This window comes from Notothenia rossii (assembly GCF_949606895.1).
Source record: "Notothenia rossii genome assembly, chromosome: 1".
NCBI classification, from domain to species: domain Eukaryota; kingdom Metazoa; phylum Chordata; class Actinopteri; order Perciformes; family Nototheniidae; genus Notothenia; species Notothenia rossii.
In genome coordinates this window covers 51,429,754-51,446,344 of record NC_136912.1, presented here as the reverse complement: position 1 = coordinate 51,446,344, position 16,591 = coordinate 51,429,754, and the positions used below count along the sequence as shown (strand labels likewise).

At 40.1% G+C, this 16,591-nt stretch overlaps 2 protein-coding genes across 3 annotated transcripts in view; one reads left to right on the top strand and one right to left on the bottom strand.

Annotated features, from left to right (window-relative positions):
- Positions 1-11,914, bottom strand: part of LOC307033703 (uncharacterized protein) — a 15,200-nt gene extending 3,286 nt beyond the window's left edge. The window contains exons 1-2 of one of the 2 annotated variants that reach the window (XM_079672247.1): positions 9,769-11,914; positions 1,205-8,903 (exon numbers count right to left, since the gene is read on the bottom strand). In XM_079672247.1, the coding sequence (XP_079528373.1) occupies positions 4,582-7,032 (2,451 nt within the window). In that variant the 5' untranslated portion in view covers positions 7,033-8,903; positions 9,769-11,914 and the 3' untranslated portion in view covers positions 1,205-4,581. The other variant, XR_013806617.1, reaches the window with a different exon arrangement.
- Positions 1-16,591, top strand: part of LOC307019178 (glutamate receptor 2-like) — a 173,208-nt gene that overhangs the window by 61,169 nt on the left and 95,448 nt on the right. The gene's annotated exons all lie outside the window — the stretch shown is intronic.

Genomic DNA, 16,591 nt, shown 5'->3' with positions numbered 1-16,591 from the left:
GTACAAAATGAAATGTGCGAGTGGAGGCGCTCTCCACATCCGACCGGTCAGTTCAGGTCAGGGAGTCGAAGAGATCAATTCTTGGCTTGCTCTTCCTGTTGTCATCTGAGGTCTTCTCCTATTGGCCGGCGTTGTCGGGGGGCGGGTCCAATGCAATTCCTGCATTTTTCTGTAGCTAAATTGCATCATTCTGGCATCTGTGGTTATTTAAACATTCCCTGCTACACATTATTCAGCGTCAATAAATGAGTGCTAATCCCAGTGTGCTCAGTGTACAACATCACATGTCATTTCACCTTGGTTCAAGGTTTGAAATCGTATGATTCCGCCAGATGCTAAATGCTAACCGGAAGTGACGAATTTTCAGAATAAAAGTGTTAAGCTAATAGTGAGAACTTCCGGTTTTTCAGAATAAAACTGATTTAAATCAAATAGTGTATTTAATTCAAATTACGCCATATCAACATTGATTTTAATTTCTAACAATCCCTCCTTACATACCATTTAAGGTATGTAAATAATATTGAAATCAATGCGTTCTTCATCCGAACATTGCATGGTACATAACTCATAAAAGTCAAAAATACAAATAATACATATTCATCATAAATATAAAGTTTTTCATTTGTGCATAACTTCTATCTTAAACCTTTAATGTCACTTCGCAAAATAGCAGCAATTGGCTTGGTATGGAAAATGTCTAACGCCCTCCTTTCACATCATAAATCATCTTCATACTGTATCTGGTGTAAAGGCACTTGTTCCTTTACAAAGTATAAGAAGGATTAAACTATCTAAAAATAGCTAAATATTACTCTTTATTTAAACAAGTCTAGCGCCATTCTATCGGTCTGTTTTTATCTAACTGTTTGTGTCATCCTTTTACTGTGTCTCTGGTGCAATTTACGAATCTCTGCTGGCTCCAGTAGATATAGTTCTCTCCATCCACATTCTTGTTGGTTCTGGGACAGAGGAATAATAATTCAGAACCTGCTGATATTTGAATCTTACTACTTGGCATATGTTACAAACAAAAAACATCTTCTTGGTGAACTAAATAAAATCCTTGTAATCTTTCTCAAATCTAATATAACAATTAACTATTCCTGTTTGTGGTAAAAACACACTAACGTTATGTAATACAATTTCATTATGATTCAAAAACAACTAAAGTCATGATGATGTCAGAGTGAATGATTTCCTGAGTGTGTCTGTCCTGTAAGGTACGTCATTCTCTGCTTGGATCGTGTGCAGAAATCCCATCGATTGCACCTGGCAATACTGCTTCTACCTATCTATTATCAAGCTGAAAAATGAATACAGAAATCCAACATACTGTCATCAAATGTCTTTCTATTATGAATTGAAATGAAATGTATATCCCCATAATGATAATAATAACCTAAACAATAAAGTCTATGGCCTTTACTTCTTTTACCAGGCTAGTTACAAGATGTTATCAAAATTAAATTCTGTCTCATTACATTACTATGTTTCAGCTTAACTGTAATATGTTCTTTCTACATTTCAAACCTCAGGTACTTTAATATCTGTTGAAATATTACAAAATTGTTTCATTATCACAGGTCAACTTTTTCGGTATTCCATTCTGGAATTAGATCTCTCACAGTAGCCCCTTGGCCACTGATTCTGCATCTGTGTTACCTGTTATAATTCAATCAATATTAGAAACATGTCAACATTCACCAAACAGTATATTATCCCGAGATATGGAGCAGGTTAATCCTAAAACTATCTTCAATGCTCAGTTTGAACATCTGGGTTGGGGCGGAAAGTTTCTTTCAGTCCTTAAAGAAAAAATTTAAATTGTGAATTTTACATTTACATGTTGACATTATACACACTCCCCCCTATTTACACATGAACTCATGTGTAACAAAATCCTGTAATTGGGAGGGGGAAAACACTTTCAGGTAAATATTGGTTAGGGACATAACGAACATTGTTTACAATTTTAGACCCATTATTATTATTTCCACAGTAAACACTTCAGTGAAAATAAGTGTTTCTCTCCGTCTTTCAGGCCCAAAAGAAACAGAATCTTCAGATTTTAGTTTGAGTTTCACATTTGCAAACCGCCAACTCCTGTGGGAATAAAATATCATCAAGTAGATTAGAAACGGGTCACATGTCCGGTTTCCCCTTTTTATGGAATTTTTAGGAAACCTCTCGTTTCCCTTGGAGCTCCAAAATAATATGTTAGTCCAAAAACATGCTTGGTTAGTTATTGTTTTAGAATCATGCAGTTACACTGATCACATGCCGGCATTCATTCACACTCACACCATCTGGTTGTCAAGTCAGGTTTGGTTTGGTGACTGACCCCAGGGTCAGTCATTGACAGTGCTTTTGTCACACTGTCAGTCAGGGTCAAAGGTAATTTGGTCTCAGTCTTTTGGCCATGTCGTGCTCTGCAGAGTCTTTTCAGAGGTATTTCAGCATAGGCGGGTTCCCTTTATCTACAAAAATATGTCATATGTGGAGCGCCATTCCTTATTCATTCACGATTTCAACTATGATTTTCAAGATGGTTCTAACTTTCCTTTTGGACTTCTGCCTCCCATCTTTCCTGAAACTTGGTACAAAACTCACTTCCTTATAGTACTACTGATACTGCAATTCATTTACACCTAATTAGTATTACAATGTCTAATAGATCTAATTCAGAAACTTGTGTACATAACTATTATCTTGAGTCAAACCATTACTAGGATCTGTGTAGTTCTGCTATGTATTTCATAGCTCATCTATCTTCAATTCTGGTCCACTTAAAAAACAACGTTAAACTCTTTAGCAGTGTGTGGAACCTTGGGTGTCCGAACATGTAACAATTACTCCCTCCTTTATCAAGGATTTTAAAACAGAAGTCATTTCATATTTCCATCTGAAAGCCCTCCTATGGTAATAAGTATGCTACAATGGAGAAATCAACACTTCAGATTGGAATACTATATTTGGCTTGGCACTAGCTCTTCCTTAAACATGATCCATACAAATACAGATGTGTCTTAAAGAGTGGTTCCTAAAACTATCCTTTTAATGGTGATCAATATTGTAACAAATGAGATCACACGTGAATAAAAATCTCTAAAAGAATAATTTGTTAACATGATGAAAAGATTGAAGCATATGGTTCTACTCTGTACTCCACAACACCCACTGCTTAAAGTGGAGTGAATATTTCCATCATGTCTCCCTCAGTGTGATTTTCTCATTTTACTTTAATAGTTTCCTCTTTACTGCTATTTTTAATTTACAAATTGATTAATTCATGGTTAATAAATCCGTTTGTCTTTACGTATTTATCAAGTGAATTCAAGTTATTTAAATGTGGTCTCTTTTATGTGCGTTTGTGAATAAGTGTGTTTATGTGTAAACTCACTCATTCCCGTTCTCCTTTTCTCCTCCTCTGGTTGTCTCAAGCCGTGACCCCGACCTCCTCACTTCTAATCGACTATGCCAACTCCTCTGATTCTGTCTTCTCTTCAGTCCATCAGCTCTTGAATCCATCCGCTGTAACTCTTTTAGGCAGCCTTTGGCCCAGTTACATCTGCAGCCCACATCATGCCACTGTTCTTGCACTGCTTTTTATATGTCATCTCCTCCTGTACAGTCTCTTCGCTGTTTATATGGAGGGCGGATTCTGCTCTCAAGTTTCACACTTTGCTCTTGCCAAATCTCGTGGCTCAGCTTGGAACTTCATGCCCGGTCTGAGGGACTGATGAGAGTATCTCTGTATGTCAGCAAGCCGTTTGGTTCTGGATGCCTCAGGTGGAGATAGTTCTGGCTGCAGTTCTGTTGTTGTTGTTGTTGTTGTTGTTGTTGTTGTTGTTGTTTCAGCTCTGGTTCTCTGTCTTTTTGATGGAGAAGGAGGAGTCTCCTGTTGGGTTAGGTCTTTTGTCTGCTTGGCGGGACGGGGTCGTAGCCTTTCTGACTCAGAGGGGGAGTCCAGGTCTCGGGACGCATTATCTATAAGAAATCTAGCACACTGAGGTTAAATAAATCGAACCCTTTCCACTCTGTCCCTTTCTAAATCATACTATCCGTCTTAGTTGTTAAATGCCATCTAAACAACACAATGAATGTCTACTAATGATATTACAAATACTCCCTCTAAAAATTGTTTCATCCATTGCTACATATTTACCCAACCTGACTCTTTCAGGAAACCATTTTCTCCTATAAATTGAAACACCTGTTTCAAGCATCACATATTTCACACACTAAGAAAGAACATCTCCATATTTTCTCCAATATTTTAAATCCCACTGTTACTTAGAACAATAGTAACCCTGCAGAGCACACTAATCAGATTACAGTAATGAAATTTGACTCAAGTGTAGGCCTATGTCTACTTTCCATTATACTTATTACTTTTAGTGAACATTTATTTATATTGTCTAAATCCCTTGTCTATGATGTGCAAACAGTTAGAGAAAAACACATTTTTATACTCTATGTATTTACACTAAGTATTCTTGAGTTTACTCATCTCCTGGTGCTGTCGTTGTAAAAATGTTTAATTCCTTATTGTTTTGAACCAGTTTTCCAAAATCAGTTCTAACTGCCGTGCCGTTTCTGCAAATGTAGCGGTGCGGCTACACACTGTGTAAGTGGGTGCCAACATGTTCCTTTTTTAACTTTGATCCGGAGTGCATCTGCAGTGCGTTCTACAACTTCCCACGGTCCACTCCATACAGGTTGCAACAGCTTCATCTTGTGGATTTTTACATTTACCCAATCCCCTGGTCCAACAGAAATATTCGTCATGGCCCTGGCATATGCTTCCGCCTCAATTTTTCTCATATCTAACATTGGTTCTCCTCTGTATTGTGAGGTGATACCTTGTGGTGGATATTGCTGAGTGGGGCAATCTCTGGCCAAATGTCTACAATCACCACATATGAAGCAGCCACCATCTCTTCTTCCTCTTGAGCGTTGCTTTCCTCTCCATTGTCCCTTTTGTTGATGCTGTCTGGGAGTGTATACCTGAGCTGGCGGCTGTACTTGCGTAGGACGATACACAGGTGTCTGCTGTTGAAGATACTGTGGTGCTTGTGGCTGTACTTGAGTAGGAAGATACACAGGTATCTGCTGAACTTGGTTTTGTGGACATACACTTCCTCCTCCGCTTTGTTGGTTCTGCATTTGATTCTCTGGTTCTTCCTGAGTTTGAACTGTTGGAGGTGTCCACCCTGCCTTCTCTGCTAGTATGGCCATCTGATTAGCTTCAGTATCTTTCTCAGCCACCTGCATCTTCAAAAGTATTTTTTCCAGTTTCTTTGTTTCTTCATCATCTTCCTTTGTTATTTCCTGGCATTTGATGTCATGGTGAATGAGATGTAGTCTCCATTCTTCTGGGATTTTAGCTTCTAACCCCACCACATCTCTAAGGCGTGCCTGCACTGATTGGGGAAGGGCTTTAATGACCGCGTCCTTCCACAGCATTGTGACAGCCGGCGAAACGTCATGTCGTTCTCCAGTACAGTCCTCCCACACTCCTTCACATCTCTTCAGGAAGGCATGCATGTTTTCCTCGGTGCCTTTCCTCAGGCCGGTGAGGGCATGTAAACTGCGTGTTGTCGGGTAGATGTGACGAATAGCAGCCCAATAATTCGACCTGATGTAGTTGAATAAAGTGTCATCTGGGTCGTGCGTGCAATTGGCCTCGGAATCTACTGCTCTTGCTTCCAGTCGTCCTTCAATCCGTCCGAGCAGGGCCCTCATGTCTCCCAAGCACAGGTGGTCTTGGGCTGTGTATCTCTCCACATCAGTCACCCACTTCTGACCTCCTTTCGTGAGTGGAGGTAGTTTTGCCACTAATGTTTCCATGTCCCTGTGAGTCCATGATTGGTATTGAAATCCTCCTCTTCCAGCCGCTATCAATGGCATGGAGGTATGTGCACCGGTCTTGGATCTTTTAGTTTTCTTGGTTCTTCTCGTTTTGGGGCATTTCCCAGGGTAATGTTGCTCATTTTCGTCGCTACTATTATTCTCAGGAGGAGATGCAAAACCGCGTTGTTGCTGTGACTGTTCATGGTATGGGGAGTGTTTACTGGTTTCAGACTGTGTACCGCCGTCGTCATCTTCACCTCCCTGTCCTTCGGAATAGTCAGGAGAGTAGTTTGTTCTGCGTTTTCTTTGAGTTCTTCGTTCTTCTTGTTCTCTCCTTTCTCTCTGTTGTCTATCTGCTTTCATGTCCTGAAATCTTACATCTTCTTGTCGTCTTTCCGCCAGAAGTTGTTGGTATTTATCTTCCTCCCTTTGTCTTTCGGCAATAATGTCATTATGGGCTTCAACTGCCTTTCGTCTCTCTTCAATAATGTCATTATGTGCTTCATCTGCTTTTCGTCTCTCTTCCATTCCTCTGATGAGTTCGTCTTCCATTCTTCTGTTGAGCTGCTCTTCCATTCTTCTGTTGAGTTCCTTTTCCATTATTCTGCCGAGTTCTTCTATTCTTCTGTTGGATTCTTCCTCTCTTCTGCAGAGTTCTGCTTCCATTCTTCTGCTGAGTTCTTCCATTCTTCTGTTGGTCTCCTCTTCCATTCTTCTGCTGAGTTCTTCCATTCTTCTGTTGGTCTCCTCTTCCATTCTTCTGCTGAGTTCTACCACATGTAAGCTGTTTGTCAATCCTTGGCTGGCATCTTCCAGATGGGATACCAGACTTGCAACCATAGCTTTTTTTTTTTCAGCTCTGTTCATAGCAATGTTTTCAGGTCCATACCAAGAGGGTTGTCCGGCTTTGATCCATGCTTTTTCCTGTTGTAAGTATTCAGCATTCTCATGTTCAACTACAGCTTTTCTATGGGCTTCCGTTGGTCCAGGCTGATCATCTGCTGGAATCAATCCTCTCGTTTGCCACTGTTCTAACAGTTTCTCCATTTGGTTCCATATCCTCTGTCTTTTACTTGAAACTGTTAAAGCATCCGATCTGATTTTTACCCTTTCCTTGATATCTGCAGTTGAGCCTGGCTCTGCGACTGGTCTCAACTTGGTGTCTTTTGGCGACATGTTTAAGTACTTGGATAATATTATTAAGTTATCAAAGATGAAAAACTAATCCTCTGAATAGTACCTTTGTATTCTTTATAAAGATATCCTATGTCACCTGAACTTAACTTTAAAATCTGGTTGTTGTTTTTTTTTTTCAAATAAAAATGTTGGAAAATCAAAATCAAAATTAGACAAATTAAATTAACATTTTGAAATTATGCACATTTTAAAATCTGAATAAAGAAATAAAAATGAACAGGAGTTGACTTAGTAATATGAAAATAGGAATATGGTGCAAATCCAAATAAACCGTGTACAGTGTATACTCAAGTTTATGAAATTATGCAAATGTCATAAAATGAGTCAACTACAATACTTCAATTCAAAGAAACCACCTGTAATTTGTATCTGTGTGGTGAAGAATGTATTAACTGTAATACTTATTATGTCCGCTAGGGGAGCTGTTTTATTTTGAACTCCTCTCAAATGTATCAACTAGTACTTCCGGTTCATAAACCTACTTCCTGTTTATTTCCCCAAAATAATAAAGTTCAAATGACTTTCTTTGAAAAGCATGAAAAACAAAACAACTCAATCTACTCTCAACGTTCATCTACACCAGGGCTATTCAACTAAACATTCAGTTGGGCCAGATTTTATAACTACCAAATTCAGCTGGGCCAGACATTCAGCGGTCTGTAAAAAGCGGGTAGTGACACATTTTAAACCAACACATATTACTGCGATGAAAAACATGCCATTTTTATTCATTGTTCATCTAACAAAAGGTACGTCAAAAAGTGCATAAAACACAACAAATTAGCATTAATTTAACAGAATCTGAAAAAAAAGTGCACAGTTGTAGCATTACATTTGTTTGCTTTAGAAGTCAAATATTCAGGTTATGTTTTTTGAACCAGGCACATCACAAAGTGCATTTACTGAATACAATAATAGCAGTCTTAATAAATGTCCTCACATACAAAAAACACAGCTAAAGAGCTCCAATGCAACACAAAGAGGTAGTACTGTAGCAATACTATTTTTTCACTTTTCAAGTAATAGCAAAAAAAATCATACGTTTTGGTCACATTTGACCCAGACACATTACAAAGTGCATTTAAATGAATACAGAAAGAACTGTCAAACCCTTCAGTGCACAAACCCATAACAAGGGATACGGGTAACTATATGAATGAATACTACACTAAACGCCTACTATAGTAAACTAGGTGCTTACTATCACCTCATTTGTGATTTGTCATCGCTGACTTTCTCAATGGGAGAAGGGACATTTTTAGTTTTGAACAAGAGCAGTGATTTTTGGCTCATAGGATGTCAATGCAATCCTAAGACATTGGTGAAGAGTGCTGTCAGTCAGGGAGCAGCGAGTGCTACTTTTGATTGAGTTCATGTGTGAAAAGCTTGATTCACATGTGTATGTTGATCCAAACATACTGAGCACACAGATCGTTACTTTCTGAACGTTAGGGAACTGCTGTTTTTTGACATCACTCCAAAACTTCGCTGGCCCGTTAGTGCGCTGCATGTCAATAAGTTCCAGTGTATATTTCCCCTTGTCGATGCAGGGGACCACTTCCTTTGCTCGGGTTGATACGTCCCCCTCTATTGCAACAGTGAAGGGGTCTCTGGCAAAGCCCATCATCACGTCTGTGGGCAGAGCAAGTCCATCCAATCGACCGGCAAAGTTCTCTTTCAACCTCGCAATGAAATCTGTCATCACATCCGTGATTTGTGCCGGAGATGTGATGTGTTTGGGGAGCGTCGGAAAATGCAGTATCCGACCCGTGCTCAAGTCGGTCGCGAAAAGGTCCAGCTGGACTTGGATCTGCTCCACAAGATCAATGACCGTTTTGTCTCTGTTTACGCTTTAGAGTTGAGAGAGACATGTTTTAGAGTTGCTATCATAGGACCACCGTTACTAGCACCACTAGATGCACTTTCAAAAAACGTGCTACGTTGTGGTTTGGTGGTTTCTATGAAACGCGGAGTGTTGCGTTCAAGGTCTGTACTAGTGTAGGAATTTGGCTACGGGAGGCTGGGCCACTCGGGAGTTGGTTCTGGGCCGCATCTGGCCCGCGGGCCGCCAGTTGAATAGGCCTGATCTACACCATCCCTGTGTATTTAATCAGTAATTACCAGTTGTATCTTCACTCAAACTACTTCATCATCTAGTAATGTCAACTGGCTAGCTAACTAGCTTAGCAGTATAGTATAAACCTCATGTGACTGGGGGAAGGGGAACACTCAACATGTGCAGATTAAAACCACACTGCTTGACAATACAAAACAACACAATCTTCATTTATCTTAGCTCTAAATTCTTTCGATGCTGACCTTAAAAGCTGATCTCATACCAATCTTGTACACAATCGTTTCGGCTTAGAACATTGCACAAAAATATACTTTTCGGCTTAAAAACTCCACACAATATACTTTATTAAACCAGACTACGCCGGTTTAACACATCAAACATATAGACTAACATGAATGGACCCAGTCCAGTGTAAACCAGATCAAGTCTGGTACCTCCCCAGAAGGTCTTAATACTATGTAATATTCACATTAATCGGGCGGCGCCGAGGATACAACAGAGATGAATAGAAACACTATATACAATCTCCACACCACTCGCAATCACCACAGATCAATCTACAGATCCATACCAACGCTTGCACCTAATGTAAGTTATTTAACTATACAGTTTTTGAATTGAACAGGTAACTGTCTCACCTTTCGTTTAGGCCCAGCCAAAAACTCCAGCAGTCAGTCTGTAGCCTGTCCTCCCTTTGTGCAGCCTGGTGTGATGCTAGTTAGCTTGCAGCCTTCCCCTCTACTCAGCTCTATCCTGCTTCAGGTCCACCCAGGGACGCCAAATTGAAAGCAATTCTAGAACCCTGAAGGCAAGAGAGACTGAAAAGAGTCAAGCGAAGCTTATAAAAGTTAACAGCATTTAATTACACAAAATATGCGGTGGTGTACAAAATGAAATGTGCGAGTGGAGGCGCTCTCCACATCCGACCGGTCAGTTCAGGTCAGGGAGTCGAAGCGATCAATTCTTGGCTTGCTCTTCCTGTTGTCATCTGAGGTCTTCTCCTATTGGCCGGCGTTGTCGGGGGGCGGGTCCAATGCAATTCCTGCATTTTTCTGTAGCTAAATTGCATCATTCTGGCATCTGTGGTTATTTAAACATTCCCTGCTACACATTATTCAGCGTCAATAAATGAGTGCTAATCCCAGTGTGCTCAGTGTACAACATCACATGTCATTTCACCTTGGTTCAAGGTTTGAAATCGTATGATTCCGCCAGATGCTAAATGCTAACCGGAAGTGACGAATTTTCAGAATAAAAGTGTTAAGCTAATAGTGAGAACTTCCGGTTTTTCAGAATAAAACTGATTTAAATCAAATAGTGTATTTAATTCAAATTACGCCATATCAACATTGATTTTAATTTATAACGCGACCCACTTTGATTCATTCAAACATTTGAAAATGCTTTCTGCTGCTGCGGACAAGAAAGCCAAACGACTCACGTTCACCGAGGCATCAACCTCCAAAACCCTTTCGAGGGCTACAAGAAACGAAGTGAGTAGCCTACAAGATTGAAGCTGGTCAGATAAGGAACGAGTGAATGAACACAGAATGAGGCGGAGAAGTGTGTGTGTGTGTGTGTGTGTGTGTGTGTGTGTGTGAGAGAGATGTGTGAGTGTGAGTGTGATTAAAATAGCCCAATTGATTTTACATGAAATAAACATTGAATGTGTTTAATTGAATAGTAAAGGGGTTTAACGTTAGTGGCAGGTTGTGTGTGAGAGAGAATAAATAAGACAGCTCAATATTTTAAAAAATTGTTATTCTTTTTCCCCGCATATTTCGCAACTTTCCGCATATTTCGCAACTTCCCGCAATTTCACCGCATAAAATCACATAAAAATCCCGCATATTTAATCGCATAATGTTAACTGTGTTCGTTATTCTCCCGACCAGGAGAGAAGCTTTAAAATAGGAGACTAAATGGAGTCTCTGTGAAAGTTCAATTGGGTACTTTAATTAAAAAAGGCGCGGTAGTGTTACAGACAGAATATTGTTCCGGCAGACAAACAGCTGTGATCTGGCTCTCCTCGATAGGGAAGAGAAGAGAATGGATCTCTCCTCCGGTGCTGTTTATATATCCTCTGCTGGCTCCTCCCCGCCAGCCGGCTCACCTCGTCTCCAATGTCCGTTATTGCATTTAAACAGAGGATAGGTTCTTTTCACATTCAATATATGCTCAACACGCCGTTTCTCCTCATATTCTCTTTCATCACTTTTCATTTAACACATTCTAAACGCTGTAATCAATACTCTAAACAATACTTCTCGGCTCGTTTGGTTTCCGGTCATTCCGGATGTTGTCACATGCTACTCTCGTCTGTAAACAATAATGTATTCAAATAAACTGTACCTTCATTTAATATTCAGCATGGTAGTATCTCGACATCTATCGTTGTAGTGTTAAATCAGTAGGTTTCGGTTTTCACCACACCAAGTCATTTCGCTTCTCAATTCACCTCTTTAGGAAATCGTATATTAGCCACATGCTACATGCTAACCGTAGATGAAGGATTTTCAGAATAAAAGCTTAACTGCTTGTGCACAAGAATTTCTGGTTTTTCAGTATAAAAGAGCGTTTAAACTGACGGTATGTTTAAGCTACATTATACCATCAAAACATTGATTTTAATTTCTAACAATAATCAAGGATTTTAGCCCGCATAATCAAGGAATTTAGCCCGCATAATCAAGGATTTTTGCCCGCGTTTTTCTGTAGGGTCTATACAAGAAACGAAGTGAGTAGCCTACAAGATTGAAGCTGGTCAGATAACGCACAAGTAAATGAAAACAGAATGAGGCGGAGAAGTGTGTGTGTGTGTGTGGGGGGGGGGGGGGGGGTGTGTGTGTGTGTGTGTGTGTGTGTGAGATTAAAATAGCCCAATTGCTTTTACAGTAAATAAACATTGAATGTGTTTAATTGAATAGTAAAGGGGTTTAACGTTAGTGGCAGGTTGTGTGTGAGAGAGAATAAATAAGACAGCTCAATATTTAAAAAAATTGTTATTCTTTTCCCCCGCATATTTAGCATATTTCGCAACTTCCCGCAATTTCACCGCATAAAATCACATAAAAACCCCGCATATTTAATCGCATAATCAAGGATTTTAGCCCACATAATCAAGGAATTTAGTCCGCATAATCAAGGATTTTTAAGTGCCTGATAGGAGGACGTGCTAACGAATAAGGCTTTATGTAAACATTAAAGAATACTTTTAAATAAGAAAAAAGCTTTGGGGGTATCTATCTACAGATAGATCTACCCTTAACGTCTAATATATTGCATGGTTTGTTTTGGAGCTTGACAATCAACTTTCCTGCAATGTTAACTATGTTGAAGGACTTATTTCAACCGAAATTATACATATTTATTATACTCTTACAAGATGTATATAGATGGAATCATACATGTGCAGAATACGACACACATATTGATAGATGTCTTGTAATGCACTGTTGAGGAACCTGTGACCCAAGTTTTTCATTCATTGCATAACTAGACCGTAGTTGTGTATATGATATGTCAATAAACCTTAGAAAATCTTGAAATCTTGAAAGGGATGTGCAAAATAGCAATTACATACAGTTTTTCATGAACAATTACAGAATAACGAGTAATGAATATGCTTCATACGGATCTGCAGATAAATATTTAGTCTTCCCAAGCACCAACTATCAAATATCTCACCTGATTGTTGGCACTTGACAATCACCTTTCCCTGAATTTGACTCAGGTGTAACTAAAGTCAGATTGTTTCAGGGTTGTTTATATTTCACATCATTAATCCAAATCTGTAAAGTAACTCAAATAAATGTAGTGGAGTAAAAATACAGGTTAACCTTAAAGAAAGCCCTCAGGATTATAAAAGACCCCCATCACCCCAGCCATAAACTGTTCTGTCTGCTGCCGTCTGGCAGGCGGTACCGCAGCATCAGGACTAAAACCATCAGACTCAGGGACAGTTTCATCCCACAGGCCGGAAGACTATTAAAAGCCTGAACTTAGAAACAACATCCATAACATTCATCTGGCTGCTACTTAGAAATTATTTATCTAATATATCATATTCCAATCACTTGTATATAGACTCTTATTGCACTATTTCACTATTTTTTCTGTGTATCTGTTTTATTGTGTTGCACTGTTGGAGGAGCCTGTGACCTAAGGGGGGGGACACGTTCGATTCCTGTTTTAAATAGTGTGCCGTCGGGTTTCATTCCATTTCAAAGTTCTTTTTGACGCTCCGTGTAAACTTTGCGCGCTGCCACTCCAACATCCAATCACAGAGCTTGAGGACTCACACGGGGTTTGTCAAGCTAAGCACATGGTGTAGTCCCAAACGATAGCTGAGGTTTCTGGGTAGTGTAGTGTCTTCTGCCATCCCAAAAAACATATTTGTTTCTCCGAATCGAAGGGGGAAAATACGAAAGCATTGTACATAATTCAAACCAATCAATGTTATGTAATTAACAAGGATAATCTGGTGTTTTTGAGTTGATGAGTAGTGCAGATATCACTGTAAAATCAATCGACAGTAAGGAGCATACCTACTTCCGGGTGTAAAATTCTCCGTTATCCAATGGGAATGGACGCTCGTAAGACAATAAAGGGGACATGATCATTATCTTTGAAATAACGTTAACTAAAGGGAACAATCTATTTGACACAGCTGAAGCTCTGGCCTTCCTTAAAAACTAACTAATTTAATAAAAATCACAGTTGTATTACACACAATGCACTGTTTTTTGAGAACAAAAATGTGTAACTAATGTAATTTTTACATTCTGATGAAAAATAAAAATGATTATGAATACAAATAAAATAAAAGAAGCCTCCCGCGAGTTACTACAAGCTATAAAGTAGATTTAAAAAACGTTTTATAGAATAAAAGTTCACTGCGGGACATTGTAGAAATGCGTGTGTGCACCACGACAAAGGAGCCTCATTCACTTTACGTTGGGGTTGTTTGTGTGGTGCCGAAACGTAAATGTAACAAAGTTCGTGACTCCACCACGCAATGTGGTGTTAAGGAGTCGTGGTGGAGTCACGCATTCTGGTGAGATCAGGTTGCTCAGTGAGGTGAAGGACTCTCTGAGAGGTGGAGGGAGATTCCTCTCCTGTCAGACTGAAAGGCTGATAACTACAGCTCAGTGAGGTGAAGGACTCTCTGAGAGGTGGAGGGAGAGTCCTCTCCTGTCAGACTGAGAGGCTGATAACCACAGCTCAGTGAGGTGAAGGACTCTCTGAAAGGTGGAGGGAGAGTCCTCTCCTGTCAGACTGAGAGGCTGATAACTACAGCTCAGTGAGGTGAAAGACTTTCTGAGAGGTGGAGGGAGAGTCCTCTCCTGTCAGACTGAGAGGCTGATAACCACAGCTCAGTGAGTTAAAGGACTCTCTGAGTGTTTAGATAGTTTACTTTAGTCTAAGTAGCGGTTCTCAAACGGTTTGGTAATCATTTATGTAAATAAGTATTTCCAAGGCACACCTTTATATGATCATTATAGTTATACAAAATAAGAGAATAACAGGTATGAAATAATTGCAACTCATACTATACAGCAGGGGTCGGCAACCTTTTTGATATGAAGTGCCATTTAAAAAAAAAAGTTTTATCAGCGTGCCAACGATCGAGAATTATCAACGTGGGGGGGGGGGTTGAGGAACTTGACGCTCGTCAACTATCAGCAGGAGGGGGGGGGACCCTCGCTGCGGCGAAGCAGTGTGTGGACCTGTCAGCGCAACTTACATGATGCCAAATTTAACAAACACATTTAAATAATTGGTTTAAACGGCATAATAATAAGGACGATCGTCCGTTCTCTGATTCTCCAGAGCACACATGTTATGATATTAGGGTCATGCAGAGTGAGATGAGATCGCTGTCCCTTTAAGAGAGAGAGAGAGGGGTGTGGCTTGTGCATGTGTGTTTGTGGATGGTAGAGCGACAGTGAGGGAACGTGTGTATGTTTCTGGAAGTGAAACGAGGAAGCAGAAAAACAGTCTGTGATGTATTTTGGGAAACAGAAGAACAGCTAAATAAATGCAACGGCCTCCCAAGAAGAGCTCGCCTCTCTCCAGTCATTTAAGCTAAAGTGCATTATTGAACCTGAAGCTTGTTGCTTGTGCCCTCCTCGACTACGGTCTGGGAGCCGACAGGAAAGTTCAACACACAGATGGCCAGTCCGCCCCTTTGTAGCATATTATTTAGATGAGAAATTAGCAGATCGCCACTGGGCTTTCAACTAAATACACAGCCACGCAAAAACTGCGGCATTTGTACAGCTCCTTATGGGTAGGCCTACTGCAATTAGTGAAGTGCTTTCCTCCGTGGTGAAACAATCAGCACTGCACCACGGAGGAAAGCGGCAGAAAGTCACCTGGAGATAAAGAGAGCGGGGCTGCGTTGCGTGCATGGCTTCCTTCTGCAGGTAATGGGGAGACCCGCTCTGGCGGCAGTCTCGTTCAGGATCCGAAAATACAATTTAAATATTTTGCATACTTATTCCACTTATTCCTAGTGTGCCACTGGTTACGGTGCCGCGTGCCAATGCTGGCACACGTGCCAGGGGTTGGCGACCCCTGCTATACAGTAACACAAATATACAGTTTAAAAGTGAAGTGATTTGTAAAATATGCATAAAGAAAAAGTTAATCTGTTTACAGTTCTGTTTCACATGGGTGTTGTTGAGAGATGTATCCATAGATTTAGTCCCTAATTTTGCTCTCAAAGTGCAGCATTTAACTTCAACATCTAAAAACAAATCTTCCCGGGGGAGCATGCACCCGGACCCCCCTAGAGGAGGTGAGGTTCACCACCTGCCCACACCCCACGTCAAAGGGTGCGTCTCACTTCGGTTATTTTGCATTTCCTCGCTCCTCGGTCTCGGTATCACCGGGAGTTGATTTGTCTGCGCCATCTTGAGTACCGTCCCAGTGGCCTTATTTTTGCCGGAGGATCGAGGAGTGATAATGGAGGAGCGATAACCAAGGAACCACCTGACCATCCTCCGATGAAATCCTCAGACACTCGCCCCGTCCCCTTACTGTGTATCACTCACTGATTGGACGATGCAGCGCATGCACCGATCTGATGCTTCTTGACATGAGAGCAGTTTCCCAGCGGAGTAAAGAAAATACATGAACCTCACGGGACTCACTCCTCAGTTTATACTGTGTTTTGTTTCAATTAATGTATCATTTAGTTACAAATATGTGATATATCTGAACAACAAAATGGTCAAAAATCATTTTATTCATTTATTGGAAACATTTTTATGATCACTTTTTTCGTTTTACATTTTAATTTATTGTCATTTCCATTCAGTCAGTCACTATTTAGAATGTTAATTTGCTACATATCCACACAAACAAACAAAGTGTGCAATCCAATGAATGTTAATCTAACTGGGTTTTGATAGATAATATATTTCTTTTTCTTCTCTCAATTATTTTATTTATATT